Genomic DNA, 17,800 nt, shown 5'->3' on the forward strand with positions numbered 1-17,800 from the left:
CTTTATCTCATTAACTAAGCTCTGGAGCAACTGCACTTTGCAGAGTGCAACTGCATTTTGCAAAGTGCACAGTCGATTTTGCCTTTAGTAAATCAACTCCACTGACTTTCGTAGGCAATCTTATGAAGCCAAGAAAAGCAGCAACTCTTGCATAGCCAAATGAGGGAGTGTTCAGTGCATGCGCCAAGTTAACAACCATTTTATACCCAGTGAAGGTGAAAGAACTGTAGGGTAGCACAATTAAAATTATCTAGAGGTAATTGGACTTTTTATGTAAGACGTGGTGTTTCTTATAAATATGATTCAGTTTTTGACGCTGTAGGGTTTCTCTTTTTAGTCTTTATTCATCTAATTTTAAATGAAAGTTATAAGGTAAAGAACTGATACAGAAAATACCATTTGGCAGAAGGTGTGATCAACCATTCTTTACCACTAGAGGCATAATTTGTCTACAGTCAGTGATAAATCTAATTAACTATCACAGATGCAACCAAATTGTTATTAGGAATAATTGTGAAGTTCTACAGGGCTCATGCAAACCCCCAGCATTAAATCAGTATTTGTTCTGTCCACACAGTACATGTTTTTGAAGATCTATATCTACTTTGAGACTCTAATTTATGTAAACAATTTCCAAAAACATAAAAAAGTTACTTATGTACAATGTACTGTATACAATGCGTGGTGGCAGTCCCACAATGGAAGGAAGTGTAGCTACTTTAAAGAGTCTGTTCAGCCCTCTTAAGCTTGTTTCAGAGACTTGGATGATCTTTTTCCAATGCTACGGGACATGCGACTGATTCCAGGTGACCTCACCTCCATAGAGTCGTCCTCCTCATGTACTTGGGTGAACTCTGGTTGCATGTAACCACCATGTCCATAGGACTCAGGGTAGGCATTATGGTATTGTCCATAGGGATCTGGTTCTTCGTCATCATCATCATCGTAAGGGCTTGCTGGGCCATAGCTTTCAGGAGAACCTTGATCAGGTTGTCCCCCATATCCACCTTCACCCCCCACCACCACGTATAAAGGATTAAATACATACATGGCAGAGCATATAAAAAATACTAAAACATGAAAACAACTTCTAAATAATGTACATATTTTTAAATAATGTACTTTAATTTACAACACTCAACGATTAATACAAATAAGACAGGTCAACAAAAACATAGTCGAAGACTAGACAACCGTCACCAGGACATGAAATTCAAGGACATTTACATCGGAAAATGACTGATGGGTCACAGTGTCTTGGTTTCTCTCAGCTCTACGCCAACCTGCCAAGTTAAGTTAATCAGGTTTCCCAAATAAATGGTCATTGGCTTAGGTACTTATATGCCTTTCCATATCTTTCCAGAATAAACTGTATAATGTTCTCTGTTTTAAAAAGGAACTCCAAATTGCTATGGTAATTACATTTTGACAATTTGTAATCACCTATTTATGCTTCTGCTGATTAAATACCCATCATTAACTGCTCACCAAGTGAAAATTTGAAATTGGGTTTGCCAGTAATGGTTTTTGAATTAGGAAAGGAGATTGTGAGCTAATGTGGCTGCCAAAATCACTGACTTACTACAATAAAAGCAACCACAGATTCCGCCATCTGCAGCTATGAACATTTTAGGCACTGAGCAAGTTGGAGGTGTGTCAGGTTTTAGAATCGTGATGAGTAATAAATGCCTTCCAAGAAAACTGGTTGTACTTTTTAGAGTAAAGCAGCCACTGGGGACATTAAGAGAACCAAAGACTAGCTGCACCAAAAAAGGAAAAGATGCTACATGTAAGTAGTGATTGTTATAAATGCTTAACAATATACATTTTGGAGTTGTCCCTAAATGTACTTTATTTAGAAGGAGAAAATCCCATTGCCATGCCTCGCTATTGCATCATTCACCCCCTGCCAATCAACTGCTTAAGAAGCACCACTGAGCAATCCTGAAGTTACACCTACTTGACCTTCTTGATTTTTCTCAACACAAAGAGATTTAGCCATGGAAACAAACTGAAAGTCAAAGGGTTTTTGAGACCAGCCCTTGGAAAAAGTCAAGTGGCTACAATTGTATACTATGGTATAGCGATGCCTTTTAAACAGACAGTTGGTGGGGGGATATGAAGAAGACATTAGTCAACAGAAATGGGTGGCAATGGGTTTTTCCACTTCCTAAGTGAAAATGATCAGCCTGTTTTAATATACAGAATAATGGGAGTAGCGGAAAACAAGATCCTTTCATTGGAAATCCTCAACTAAAGTCACATAGCAAAGTCTCTTTACAGTCTTTAATGTATTGGTCAACCTATTTTCCATTGGTGGGTTTGAGCCAATAAGGCAAAGTAGATTGTATCAAAACTGGTCTTGCTCTTCAACGTTCGTAGTCATTGTAAGGTATTAAGCCTTCTCATTGGAAATGAACAGAAAGTGAATGGGATGAGACGATCAGAAGGATGATGGACGAGAAAGAAAAAACACAAAAGTCAGTACAAAAATACCATGGCACCAACAGAAGAATAAAAACACAAAACTTACAGAAATTGTACGCTAGAATAACAATCTATCCATTTATGAAAGCTGGTGCAGAAGTAACTGGGCGTGATATGTTGCTGTATACCACAAAATAAAATTCAGAAAATTTTATCTTGAGAAAAAAACCTTTGCACAGTTACCTAGGCAGCACTTTTCATAAATATTCAACATTAATGTGTCTTCAGGTTACACATTATATAGTTGAGCACACACAAACGAACAACCAAATAAAAGACTTTGCTACAGCCAATGCCAGATGTCAATCGGAGTGCCTTTTACAAATTTTCAAATCAAAAGTCCTGTTTAGGTGCACCTGTAGTGATGGAGCAAACAATATGCTCCACAGTAGGGTGAGTAGGCCTTGAATATTAATGCTTTAGGATGTTTTCAAATAATGATGCGATAAGGTAATATACTCGCCTCTCCAGCAGCCCATGTATGCCACCAATGTGCCATTGCAACTCTGCAGCTTCAGTCGCTCTCCTCAGCAATTCTGGGAGGGTTGGGTGCCTGTACCCCTGGCCATGCATTGTGGTTCTATCCTCCAAACTCCACATCCTTGTTGTGTCCAGCAGTGAAGTAGGCATGAGGGGATAAAACCAGAGCAGGCAGTGGGGAACATGGGCATCCCACACTCCTGGAAGTGCTGAATGTTCAAGAGTGTGATCCAGGATGAAGCATTGAAAAGGAGCAATGGTAGGAGACACAGGACTCTAGAGAGGTAAATCTAATAATTTAGGATTTTCTCAAGTGACCAATATGGTCGCTTTAAAGGAAGTCTGAGTGGGCTGAAATATTAGGGGCTGCCACCTGGATCATGCTGAACAAAAAGATTATAAGTGTCTTACAGGACAAGCAATCGTGCTTTGAAAAGACGTGGTCTCCCTGGCTAACCTATTTGCAGGTACCGGACACGTGGCATTGACCCCCAGGCTCGAGAGAGCTTGACCCCCCCAGGCGAAACCACTTTCTTTATTTGCTTTCTCCTCTAAGACCTACTATTCTTTCTTCTATACTCCCTCAGTACATCTCTTCTCTTTTATTTCTCAATTTCTTTTAATATGTACAGTATGTGGCCCTCTTGGCATTGGTAGAGGGGTTCTTGGATCCAAATACATGGTCAAACAGATGTTTGGACCTGGCCCTTGGAGAATACTGGTTATAAGATGGAAGTATTGTCGTTATATAGTTTTCATAGCTGATTGGTTTTTATGATACCCTAGGTTATAACGGCTTTTGCGTTTCCTACTTGGAAAGGCACTGTTTTCCTTCCAATCAGAGACATTCACATCATAGAACAGCTGTGAGTCAGCCCACAAGAACTACCTAGACTTTTAATTGAAATGTCGAGCAGTATACCTTTGTTCCTTGTTGCATTATGTGTACCAATACTGCTGTGTATGTTACCTTAGAAACTTACTGTTGTTGCTATATTTTGTATTCCTTTTAAATTTTGGAAAGAAAAACTTAATGAAAACAATTGAAAACAGAAATATTAGGGCTGCCACTGGTGACTTATTTTTACAAGTTCCAGGGTTGGCATGCTGCATCTACCTAATGGGTCACTGTCCCAAATCCAAACATTCAACATTGGTTTGTGAGCTTGGACCCTAGAGTCTGTCACCAACAAAATTGATGAAATCAGAAAGGTTGACAACCCTGGAATTTGCACCTGTCAAACCAAGTCAGCCCGAATATTTTTTTTCCTAAAATATTCATTTTCAGCCCCATCTTTTATACTATCAGTGTCTGCCTACTATTTGTATAGTGCAATAGATTGTTTTCCCCGGTAGTGATATCCTCAGATGTTGTTGGAAACTTGAGCATCATGTCCCTTATTCTCTTTCAGCCTATTGCTGTGTGTTTCCTTAGTAAGAAGAGGTAATCAATATAGAAACATCCAGGAAGGAATTCAGTAACCTTCAAAGAAGAATTCCAGGTATGTATATATATATATTATATATAACTACTTTGCTCCAGCTTGGATCAATGTTACTATGTATAAACCATACCTGGCCAATCCCCCTGGAAGCTGGAAATCACTGAAGTAGACACCACTACTCCTGTGATCTCCACTTGCTTGCCAGTCCCACGCTAAGTGGCTGCCCTGCTGCATTCTGAACACAGGAGGTCAGACACTTGGCATGGGTGCCATTCAGAGAAAGCTTTCAATGCAAAGCATTCTCGGATTGAACAAGGTAGAAAGAAAGATGCCACAGCCCCACCTCGTCCAATGTAACTTTGTATAAAATTCCCATGTCTGGAATTCTTCCTGAAAGTAAACACTAACAATGATTGTCTCTTATTTGCTTTCTTTTGTTCTGTTAAATATACCATTGAAAGCATTTTGTAAAAAAAAAGGCAAATGTCACTGCTCCAAACCCTATTTTAAAAAATAAGAATCTCACTGATGTGGAAAAACAGCAAAACATTCACCAACATTGCAAACCATGTAGACAAAACACACACAAACACACCGACATGCAAACCACGTTTGCAGTGTCCTATAGTGTTAATGAGTCACAGATGAATATCAATAGAGAATGTGGGGATTTTCATTTTAAACATAATTGCTCTGTAAATTTCAAAATGTAAGCCAAAAATTTTGATTAGGTTCAAACCTATAATTTACTACAGGTGAGAAGCAGAAAGCATTCTTCTTGATACCCTAAAGTGGATCTAAAGCCAAGCATTTTGTTTTAGTCTTGAATTGAGTAAGGCATCATGCACATGGCCACTTAAGTCCATAAGATGTAAAATGCACCCATATTTTACCACCCATATATTAAGCAATGGCTGTACACAATTGTACGCAAGTATGCAACAATTCTTGCAGTAATATGTGTATGCGTACAGAAATGCAACTCTAGTCAGACTGTCTACGTTCAGGGTTGCACATATGTATGCATGTGTGTTTATGCAAGTACCAGCATATATCCGCATACAGACACTAATTTCTACGTATGGCTGTAGGCAGCACCTGGAGCTTCTGGGCAGGGAAATACGCTCACATTATACAGCCCCCGTTCCCAGTGGCCATGTGCATGAGACCTAAAGGGATAAAAGCCCTGTCTGTCTTATTGCTGTCTATGTCCAATTGAGAAGATTTTCCTCCACTTCTTTTCCTCTTCGGATGTGAGAGGAGATCTTTCCAAAATGAGGGAAGAAAGCTCTTCCTCTCTATTCCTGTTCTAGCAACTCAAAAATCTGGATTTTCCGTCATTTTAACTCCCGGTGACGATAATCACCAGGGAAAAACAAAGAGGAGAAATTTCCCCAACAAATGGGGGGCCCAAAAATTGTTCTTGCACAAGGGCCCTTTGGTTGGTATGACATTTATGTGCAAAAAGCTACTTTTTAGGGTCTCGTGCACACAGACATTTACACGCTTCTGAGTCTTAAAGCATAAAATGTCCGGCACATTCCTGCACCTGAGGAGCCAAGGAGATGCGTAGAGTTGCCAGTAAAAGCCAATAGCCGTACATGGCTGGTTGCTTGTCAACGCCGATGGCTTTTGCATCAGTATTTAACATAAGTGTATATAGTCAAAAACTCAAAAAGTGGGGCATCCAGGGAAGTACAGCAGGCAAAAGTACACATGTACAGTAAAAGGTGATTCAGAAGCCATTGCATCTACATGCAGTCAGGCCTGTACAGCCCCATTCACTTGTATTAGTGGCTGTATGCATCACTGTGGCTCCCCGGGTGCCGGAAAGTGACGGATATTTTGCGTTGCAAGACTCAAGAGCTTGTAAATATCCATGCCCATGGAGTCCAAATATGACCTTAATAAATAAACTGAAGGCCCTTATTAAAAAAGGTTTTTGCAGACAGGGTGCTGTAGAGAATCAAGGGACTTATGAATAACCTCTTGCCAACCATTCAATGGAAATATGAGGCGGTAGGAAAAACAGGCTTTAACTTCCAGCTGCCACACATATGCACCAATGGTGGCTTCAGGCTGTGTGCCAACTCACCCAGCACACTGACCAAGCTGTGCTTGACAGCTCTTGAAGATTGTGAGCCAGAAGGACAGACTCCTGATCATGTGACTGCTTCGAGATCCAATCACAGTGGTCAAATGATAGAGAAGCTACACTAGAGGAGGTTTGAAGCAGTCAATCAAGATGAAGGGCGTGTGCCATAAATAGGTATGAAAAAGGCACTTACAATAACTAAATATAAAGGGGTGTGAGAAGTGAATGTGAGAAAATATGACAAAAATGTCAGCATGAGAAATAAAGTGTGATGACTGAATGTAAACAAGATATGGGAAAACGGAATCTTACTGCCTACTGTCACAGTCAATCCGTGCTTACATAGGGAGCTAAGAAACAACCAATATTAATAACAAAGGACCAGCACTTACCATATCCAGCACATGAGGCAGCATCACAATAACCTTGAGGACCAGGAGGCCCCATAGAACCAGAATTTCCTGGTGGACCTGGGAGGCCACGCTGGCCAGGAACCCCAACTGGACCTTGGCTTCCAGTACGACCTTCACCCGGGGATCCTGGACATAAAAACATGTTAAAGTTTATCTAAAGCCAATGTATCTCATTGGGGAGATTTTCCTTCACTTCCTGTCCTGTGGACACAACAGGAAGTGACAGGGTATTTTCAAATGGGGGAGGAAATGCTCCTCTTGTCAGAAAAAAAAATCCTCTTTTGGGGGCAATTCAAAATTTTGAATTTACCCTCAACTCCCATATTAAGTGACAATGATGATCAGGACAAATTGAGAGAATAAAGTTCACAAAAATAAAAGGTCGACAGGGGTTCTAACCTCTCACCGCTTTATTTACAACTACAAAAAAGGGCACATCAATTACTTTATTAGAAATGGCATCCAGCAAGAATGCTGATTGCTTTGTATGACGTACATCTTGCCATTAGAGGGGGGTAATTTAATATACATAATACAACGATGGAAATATAGTACAGAATGTTAAATGTGAAAACCTTACATTGCAGTAATTGTGAAATCACTGGCTATACCGTTTTGCATTTTAAAATAAAATATATATATTTTTATTACTAATACTTTTTTTTCTGGCTTTTTGATGTGCCATTTTTATTCAGTTCTTTTCGTTATATTGTGGTTTTTTATGTATGTAGGTATTTTTCAAAAGTCTTTTTTAAACATGACATTCCAAAAAAAATGAATTAATCATAAGCTTTATATATCGTTTGATCTTTTGAAGGCTCAGAGGTCTAAAGCAAACAAAGGGGATTTTTAACCTCTGCTAGGATCAGTTAAATGGAACCTGTATATTATTTTGCCCCTGGCTTTATGAGAATTTGGCATCACCTGAATGTATTCATGCTCCCTGTATAAGGAGTTTGCTCCATATTGTTTTCTTACCTGGAGGTCCCGGGGGACCCCTGGGTCCTTGTGTTCCTACTCCAGAGTTTCCTCTCTCTCCCTTTTCACCAGGTAAACCTGTTATATAAGAAGATGTTATTTGAACAACTGACCATTCATTTGTTATTGGTTAATTCAGTCAATTATTGGTTCATTTATTAAAATATTGGCTCATTCATTCCAATTATTGAGTCATTCATGCATCGAGTCAGATTTATTTCTTTGCAGAGCAAAAGGGGTGGTAGTTCTTTATAGGACCAACCTGACCCTGTTTATTGCTTTTTCATGACATTGGCCAACAGTTCTCTAGTTGTCATATGTCAAAAGTGATACGTTACCCACCACGCACATATTTGCCCACAGCCTATATCAAAGAAACAATGGCATCAGCTTAGGATGACGACTCTGAATAAAATGGCCAACAGGACTGGCATTTATAGACATCTTTCCATACACTGTTCACAATTTGGGTTTTCCATTTTCTAAGAGAGAATATTGGCGTCTACACATGCAATGGTGCCGGCAGCCAGTAGGCAACATGACAGTCACCCATTTAAAGAGACACTGTCACCTTGCCCACCCCCTGATTTATAGTCGCTTTCACAGTATTTCCCTGCCTATTGGAGTCTATAAAGAGCAGTGATGTCACTTTGTGCATCATGTAACATGTTCATGTCCAGCCTTTGGCTGCTAGACCAAGTGCTGTATCAAAAAAGAAGATCACATGCTCCCCGATAGCCAGAAGCACAAAGTATTTTATGGTGACAGAAGAAGCAGTGGGAAAATGTTATGAGGGCGAGCTAAGGTGTTTAGTTGGTAGGCCTTAAACAGACTTTGTCACTTTGAGACAGAGATGATTGGGTATATTTATATTGGGTATCTTTAGGCCATTTTTGGACAGACCAGGTAGATGCCCACTAGCTGAGAGATTGCAGTAGTAACACTGAACAGCCATGTATAGAAAACCCAAGATAAGTTTCTACCTCTCTGTTTCTTCTTCCTCCGCTCTAACAATACAATACAATATATTGGTCAGCAGAGATGACCTTGCAAGTTTATGGGGGGCTCTACAAGGCTCTGCATGAGGTCAAATGGTGCCATCATGTACAACCTTCTAATGCCTATAGGCACGCTAGGAGTCTCAGGATACTATAAAGTATAAATGGTACTTCATTTTTACATGAGGCAATGTAATTTATTCAACACTGGAGTTTAGTTATCTCTCCACTTTACAAAAAAATGTCAGACCATCACTTACCTCTTTCTCCAGGTGTTCCTGGTGAGCCAGGGTTGCCAGGGAATCCTGGTCTTCCAGAAGATCCTTGTTCTCCAGGTGGACCTTGTGGGCCCTGTGAACCTGGCTGTCCCGGGGGCCCAGGGATACTTCTGACTGATATAGCCTGACTTGGTACTTGGTTCAGGAGTGAATTAAACCTGGCCATATGACCTAGAAAAAAAAATAATGACATCAAAAGCAATCAGACTTGATAAAAAAAAGTATTTGCAAGTCAGCTATGGATTGCAAGGATGTGAGCAAGCTTTGCAGCTCAATTCTATTGCTTTTTGTTCTTCACATACTGAGCATGCACCTGTGCCTTAGCTGAAATCTTTCAAAATAAAAACAACATGGGTTCATTAGTTTTTCCTAAACCAATGCTAAGTGCTAGAGATCTATGAAATACAGCAGAACCAACATTGCTTTAAAAAGAAACAGTCATAAAAAAAAAAAATAAGTTGCCACTGTTAACTACAAGCTTGATCCACATATCATGATGTATCCCTGTTTTAGGAATTTCAGTAAAACTTCCGGAGCAGGTGACAGTTTCATGTGTTCCAGTGGTGCTACCAAAGAGCCATGGGTAAGTACCCCAAGAGGAATAGGAGAAAAAGACATCCCTAGATATCCACAGGGGGGCCTGGTCTCTGTTGACCCAACCGTTTATAAAAACAAAGCAAAACAAAACACAGCAATATAGACAAAGTTAGGGCACTACCTAATTGTGTACACCAATGTGGTATTGGAAGTTAGGAATTGAAGTTCTGACTATGTGTTGTGATAGGTTCACCATACTTCACCCAAGGTTCTGCAGGCATAGCCTTGGTAGATCTCCTACAGCCAAACACCTTGTACAAGACTATTTCTTGCCAATGTTTTTTTTTTCAGGTTTGGATAGAGAAGGGAAGAGTTCAAATACCTGCCAGGGTTTTATTTCTGTATGTGACCCAATTAGGGACATCACTTCCTGCACCTTTGATATCAGGAAAAGTAATAGGGGTTGTCATCATGACAGAAAGCTAAAGACAACCACAAAAACCTTGTCAGAAGTTCTAATCCTAAAAATGTCAATTTCCAGCGCTTAGGAAAAAATCTCCCCAGCAAGAAAAACCTGAATGAGGCTTTAATTCTTCCCTGTTGATAAGTAAAGGATGCGAATATGTGTGATATACTTACTCTGTATGATTTGTTCACACACTTGGCGAGCGATTGCACGCACCATGTTCTGTGACTGGGTGTCCCCCTGCAATTAAAGGGAACAAAATCACTTTGATGTAGATATATATAATAATATATATCTAATAATGTATAATAATAATAATAATGTAGAAAGGACCATATTAAATAATGGAAGAAAGAATTGCTAGAACTTGATCACTGTGTGTTAAGGGGGGTTTCATCTCCAGCCTATTAAGCAGGCACCCCTTGCACTGCCTGTGGGGTTGTACCTTATATCTTACTTGTACATCTCATATAGTATCATCAGTCAACAATGAGTCCCTAGGAAACTTTCCAGCTGTTTTCACACTGTGTCCGGTGTTTTACAGTCCTTCCTTGATAAAATTCATATAAAGCGGAGTACACACTACAAGAAAATCGGACAAACAATCGTCTGTTTTTTTGCTAGTTCCATAATAAAAATGAGAATGCCATTATATGGAAAATTCTCATAGGATAAAGTACAACTTCCCGTGTACATAGCTACATTCTAGCGTGGAATCGGAAGTAATCTATATACCAGTAGCTGCATACTTCTATTCAATTGTCACGATCACAGATATTTCTGTCCTGTAAACGATAATACTTTCATGTTCACAAAATTTATTTTCCTTGCACCTTCTTCCGGTTTGAACTTTGTTTCCTATCAAGCATAGTCTTGCTGATTTGATTTTTAATACGAATACTGTACTAATTTTAGAAAGATACAGGAACATTTTCCAACATGTTGCTTCAGAAATTTTTTAACTGAACAGTCGGCATTGCATCGACTCTCAAAAGAAGTCTACTAAAGAACAGAAAATCGAACGATTGTTCCAATTAACAGATATTTTCATCCAATTTTCTTATAGTGTGTACGAGACTTAAGGTTGGTCATTGGAGTGAAGGATTGGAGGGAGACTCCACCTGCTATAATGAAAGTGGAACATCACCCTAATTCTGTACAATATTCAGTGTAAGATTAATCAGCTTTGGGGAGACTATATCAATTACAGTGATATTCCAACCTTCCAATATTGAAGTCCTTTCTAATTTTCATTAATGTAAAATCCTGTATGTATGAAGTTGTTTTACATTGTTCTAAAATTATTTAACATGCAATTCACAGTATAACTTCCTATACAAATAGGACAATCTGGAAGCCCTAAAAACAAGTTGGGTGCACCAGCAGAGCAGTGTTGCCCAAGCTCATAGGTCTTCACACCTCCCCTCTAGATGTGTCTACAGATTCTATAGTCACATCTAAACCAGGAAGGTTTGTTAAAAGCCTTGTGGCTCTTTTATAAAACCAAGCAAGCTACAGCTTTTTCCAATTTGCTTATAAGCATTTTATTGGGTCATATATCAGAAGAAAGAATGGAAAAATGTGGAGGAAATGGGAATTCAAGTTTGTTCCACATAGAAAATAATGTGAACACATGGATGGTAAATAAAGGGTAGAAGCAGTGGCCTGGCCCCCTGACTCTCATAGGACCAGTGCAGTCATCTCATCTGTACCCTCTATACTTCTATCCTACATCTGTCCTTATGGCAGCTTATTACTTAAAGGGGATCTATAAACTATTTCGTTTTTTTAGACATACATGTGAACACAGTAGGCTAACCAAAACAATCTTTTTTATCTGTGTTAATGTGTTAAGTTTGAACTCAGGGATTTGTGAAAAAAATAAAAATAAAACAACCTTACAGTGGGGTCCCCATACATTGCAAGGGTAAATATTCATGTCTAGGAGTAGAGGAACAAGAAGTAATATTTACCTTATTGATGCTCTGAGTTGTGGATTGGCTCTCACCGGCCTCATGTACAGTGCAGAACTCTTGCTCCTGCATTGTACTTGATGATGTCAGTGTTCAACCACTGGCCAAAGCACTGAAGAAAAGACTCTAAGAGGATGGGTCACACAGCATGGTGGAGACCTGCCGCAGTTAGGAATAGGGTAAGAAGAGACCAGGGGTCTCCAAATTTTCTAAACAAAGGGCCAGTTTACTGTCCCTCAGACTTTAGGGGGGCTGGATTGTAGCCAGTAGGAATAAACAATGCCTCAGGCTTGGTGGGAGTAAAAATATTACATAGTGCCTTTGGTCAGTAGGAGGAGGATAATGTCTCATAATTGGCATCAGTGGGGGAGGAATATTGCCCCATCATTTCTATCAATAGGAGGAATAGTGCCCCATTATTGGTATCAGACAGTGGGAGAAATAGTCCCCCATCATGGGTATCAGTGGGTTGAATTGTACCCCATCATTGGTATTAGTGGGATAAATTGTACCTAATCATTGGTATTAGTGAAATAGTGCCTCATAGTTGCAATCAGTAGGAGGATTACTGCCCTATTATTGGCATCAGGGGATAGGAACTATGCCTCATTGTTTGTGTCATTTAGAAGAATAGTGCCCCAGGGGCCAAATAAAGGTTAGCAAAGGGCCAAGTCCGGCCCGCAGGCCACAGTTTGGGGACCACTGCCCTAGGCTTAAGTGCATAAAGTAAGCACCCAATGCAAGGGTACATTTTTTTTTTTTTTTTAAATGATGGAGTCGTTTTTTTAAAAAAAAACTTGTTTCAATGTATTGTTTGTAATGATCAGTGTACATAGAGGCAACCCTTTTTAGGTCTATTTATTCCAACTCATTGAAAACAACAAAATCTTGACAGTAATGATTGGTAACCAGAAGCTATGGGTCCTATACCACATAGGCTAGGAACAGTCATTTACTATTAACAACACATCAAGGTAAGGTAAAGCTTCTCTTGGGTATTGTATCAATAAAATACTTACTCTTTCTCCTCTTTCTCCTTTTATACCAGGAGGACCCTGAAAGGCCAAAGACATTATTATAATCACCAGAATCATCACCACGGACATTATACACCAATCTTTCTCACTATTTTTATCCCAAAGTAATGCTTGAAATAATTCTCAGATCTCAGCGAACCCCTTCTGAGTTTAGTCCATCAGGGGTCATTGGGAAAACATTCGGAAACCCATTACAGTGATGTTCAGAATGCCAACTTTTTTTTCAATTAAACAGTAGTCTCTATTAAAAAAAAGTATTGAACACCTGTACAAGGAACGTGAGTGCTTATAGAAAAATACTGTACAAAATACAACATATCTCTAGAATACATCAAAATGAAACCGGCAACTGCAGCAGTGGGGCACGGCATAACGACATGTCCGCAGCATGTAGGCAGAAGATTCGAGCTCCAAATGTCCATGAACAGGGACCGTCTCCAGCACAGGGCCATAGATAGTCCGTGATAACAGGGGTCCCAAGGTAAAGTAACAGATGACAAGCGGCAGTGGATCCAAAACACATAGAACACATATCTTAGGCAATTTAGACACACGTCTCTGGGGCCTGGACCCACCTATCCCAGATCTTATTATATTTTGTAGGACAGCCTTGGTGTGCGTAAATAGAATGCCAACTTTAGAGTCAGCTCAAAGGATCGTTGATGGAGACAACACCACTTAGCTGGCTCTACCAAGTGGCATTGAACCTGAAACTATAGAGGTACCATCAGATGGGAGGTTGATCCAAAGCTCAAGGAATCCCTAGCAACCTCTGGAGGAACCCTACTTGAGAATGGCGGTTATACAGCAACAATAAGTTAATGAGCTGTTTGACTTTTTTTACTTTGAACTTTTTACTACTAGTAGTAATACTGCTAGTACTGCAATGATATGCTTTTTGAAATTCTGCAAATGTGCACGCTGTCAGTGTTGGAGCTTACACAGGGTTTCTTTCCCCCCATATGGCAGTGTTTGGGCACTCATGCCTAAGCACTGTATCCTGAGTGGAAGAAGGGATGGTCACATGTTCCGCCATACTTAGATGTACTGAGTTTTTCCAAGGTATTTTGCTGATGAACATAAAGTGCGATCATGGCCAAGATGGACATATGGAACAGGAAGGGGGAAGGGTGTATAACCTTAATCCCCTCCGCGTCAGTTTATTTTGCATTGTAAGCTCTTTTGTTCATAAGTGTTGATTCTTGTATTTGCTGTGTTTGCATTATAAAAAAATTGCACTGCAGGTTGTCACTTTTCAGTGTTACCTATTATCCTAGTGCCATATAAGTAACAATAACAATACCAGACAAAATACAAGACTTAAAAACAAGGTTATTCCTGTATATGTTTTTTAATATGAAGTAAAACTAGTTTTGACTTGATAATGATGCTCAGTGACGGCATCCTCAAAGGATTCTCCTAAAATACCAGTGTTGCCAACGATGATTAATCAGGACCCGGGGTATGTGTCTTCTCAATCATGAAATATGTCTTTGTCTCAATTTTATATCCAAACATCATGGCTCCCCCAGCAGTTGCTTCACGTCACGGTTATCATTTTCTGGAATGTGTGCATTAGAATAAATTACACTGACAAGATGTTATTGGAAGGACCAATGGAGTTTTCCATTTGCCACAAATAACACAAGTGGGGCAGCTGTTTTTTCTCAAGTCTGTTATGGCAAATATGTATTTTATGTGAAGTACACAGGAATATCTGAGGTCATCTCATCATATCATAAGGAGCTAGGGTTTGTACTACACAGGGTAATCGGGGTAAACCATACAGGTTAAAAAGGATCAATCTTCTGATTTTTTTTTTTTAGAATGATAAAGAGAAGTAAGCAATAGCCCTAAATTTGTTTTATAACTACGATTTTAATGTACATAAGCCCCCTTCCCTATCTCCCTAAGCTATCCCAAGCCTGAATTCTCCCACCCAGTTGTTGACTGCATTTAACAACTAATTGAGTACAATGCTTAGACTTTAAATGGGACTCTGTTTCAGCAGTACAGGTATGCTGCATTCAAATCTATGAAGTGTTTGAGTGAAAAGCCCTTAAAAAGCAGCCCGGTTTGATGATCAACCTGTAAACTTGGGAACCACAATTACAGGAGAATATGTGGTCATTTGTATTACTCAGTATGTAGTGCAAAGACACACAGAAAGTGTCATAGCCCACAGCAAACAGCAAGAACCAACTAACATCTATGTGTAGCATTGCATAATTCATGGAAATTATGAGTGAAACCCAAAGCATTTCCCTTTACAAAGACACTTATTTGTGGCATATACTTGCAGGCAGGTGCAGTCCACTTTCTCCACTGCAGGTGGTGCTCAAACACAACTGCGCTGCAGGTGGAGAGGAAATCAAGAGCAACATGGTTCCCCTATGATTTCCAGGGTCACTGGGGAAGCTATCCGACTGGATGCTGCTGCCTCATGTGACCCTAGCAGCCATCTTGGGTTAGACAGAGCCTATTTGGCTCCTAGTCTTGGCACTCATTTAACATGTGGGTAGTGTAGGGACAGGTCACCTATCTGATAGGGACAGTGATTAGTGGCAGGGAGAGGTTCCATACAAGAAGAGAAAGCCATCCTTCTGGAGATCTCCCCATTTGGGGTACGGACTGGCCAGGCCACATTCTACCCCTCAAGATAGATGCTGTCGGTACATCTAAAACCTGCTGTGCATCACATTGTTGTTACAGGGTGTGAGTGTTCCCGGTCGGGTGCCTTCCCGCTAGGTTTGTTGTGAATCACGGAATTCTGTATTAATACAAATTAATTTCTCTGCAATTGGACTCTGTTTGTTTACTGCCGCCGTACCACGCTACACCTCCCCACATACTGTAGATGTGAACCAGCCAGATAGGAATTAAATAACTAACATGAATTAAATTAAATGAGGTACTAGAGTTGGGATGGGCAGGTGAGATGCAAGGAAGCTTTTTTTGGGGGGTGCGGACTGTGGAGGGAGATGAGGGCAGAGGTGGGGGATGGGGAAGAGTGGTCCAGAGGTCAGAGCCCAGATGGGGTGGAAGTGAGATGTGGACAGATTGTGATAGAGGGCTGAATCTGCACACTGTACACAACCCTAAACCCTGTATTCTGTATGAAGCGAACTCCTCAATCCTGCACTCTGTACACTTCTGACCTCTACACTCTGTACATAGTGCAACCCTGAACCCTGTACTCAGTATGTAGCACACCCAGAACTCTGCACCATGTACATAGTGCCCCCCTGAACTCTGTACTCTGTGTGTATTGCAACCCTGAACTCCACACATAATGCAATCTTGATATTTATTGCCCCTTTAAGATCCTCCCCACACCCACCCTTCAATGGGATTTGTTGGACGGCGGAGGGGGGCATGGTTGGGCTCTTTCCTGCACTTATTCTATAAGAAAAAAATCCTGGATAAATGTATATAGGCTTACAGATATGGCCCACAATGAAAATGAGTTTGACACCCCTGCTGTAGATGATTTGTTTTTTCCGTTCAGCCCAAAAAGAAAAACTGAGGCTTCTGTCCACACAAACAAGGTGGGTAGAGGAATCATCCCCACCGGGACCTTATATTCTGACAGAGGGACTCTCCACTGTCAGAAAACACTGATCAGCGGCAGATGACTTCGGTTGAACCCGGCGTGGCCATATATGGATGGAAATTGGGCCCATTCCTACTACATTTTTTCCACAACCACCTGTTTCCAGGCAGTTATATACAGCAGTCTGCCAGCCCCTCCCCCCCAACTATTATCTGACTGCAATGCATAGAAATGCACAGAGACCTCGTGATGGGCCTAAAATAAAGTATATAAAGAACATGGAAAGGTTTTATTTAAAAATGTCATTAGAATGTTGATGAGGAGGGAACAGAAGAACCAAAGAAGGTAAAATATTAGGAGATGACATTTATCACATCATCAAATGTACTGAGGAGAATTTTCGTACAAACGTTCATACAAATATTCCTAGGAACGTTAGGGCTTCTGTGTCCCAGGGCTTCTGTGTCCACTACTTTCGACATCTATATTTGTATGTACATCAGGGGTTTCCCCGTATATGTATATTTATGTCTATCTGTAAGCTTTCATGGTTTTTTACTACCTACCAAACAAAGGTATTTTACTGTTTTCTGTATCAATAAAATTATTTTTTAGAATATCACCTAAAAAATTATATATTTTTATTTTTCATTACATTTTTCTTCACTTGGTATTGCATAGTCCCAATTCCCCTCTGTCCCTTTTTGGACTTTCCATTGTCTCATACCTCCCAACTTTATAAGATGGGAACGAGGGACGCCTATTAGCAAAATTATGTAGCTATAGGACACACCACTTGCCACACCCCCTCAAAGAAGATTTATATAAAAAATAAAATGATTAGCTAAACCCACAAGTCCTTTTTTTATTTTATTTTTTTAATCATTACTGTTACATTATCATGGCTTTTAAAATTTACCAATTCAGCAATTTGGAAATTGGATATAAGGTTTAGCACTGGCAAGCAATTTTTGGAAAATCTATAATGCATTTTATATACACCTACTGTATTTTCTGGCGTATAAGACTACTTTTTGAACCTCAAAAAAATCCCCAAAAA

The 17,800-nt window shown here is 40.0% G+C and overlaps 1 protein-coding gene across 1 annotated transcript in view; it reads right to left on the reverse strand.

Annotated features, from left to right (window-relative positions):
• Positions 1 to 346: 346 nt before the first annotated feature.
• COL14A1 (collagen type XIV alpha 1 chain) overlaps positions 347 to 17,800 on the reverse strand; it is a 278,477-nt gene continuing 261,023 nt past the window's right edge. The window contains exons 44-49 of the mRNA XM_082259358.1: positions 13,170 to 13,205; positions 10,351 to 10,417; positions 9,157 to 9,345; positions 7,899 to 7,976; positions 6,900 to 7,046; positions 347 to 1,007 (exon numbers count right to left, since the gene is read on the reverse strand). Coding sequence (XP_082115484.1) covers positions 742 to 1,007; positions 6,900 to 7,046; positions 7,899 to 7,976; positions 9,157 to 9,345; positions 10,351 to 10,417; positions 13,170 to 13,205 — 783 coding nt within the window. The 3' untranslated portion in view covers positions 347 to 741. The remainder of the gene's footprint in view (positions 1,008 to 6,899; positions 7,047 to 7,898; positions 7,977 to 9,156; positions 9,346 to 10,350; positions 10,418 to 13,169; positions 13,206 to 17,800) is intronic.

The sequence above is a fragment of the Pelophylax lessonae genome (assembly GCF_965119305.1).
Source record: "Pelophylax lessonae genome assembly, chromosome: 5".
NCBI lineage: Eukaryota > Metazoa > Chordata > Amphibia > Anura > Ranidae > Pelophylax > Pelophylax lessonae.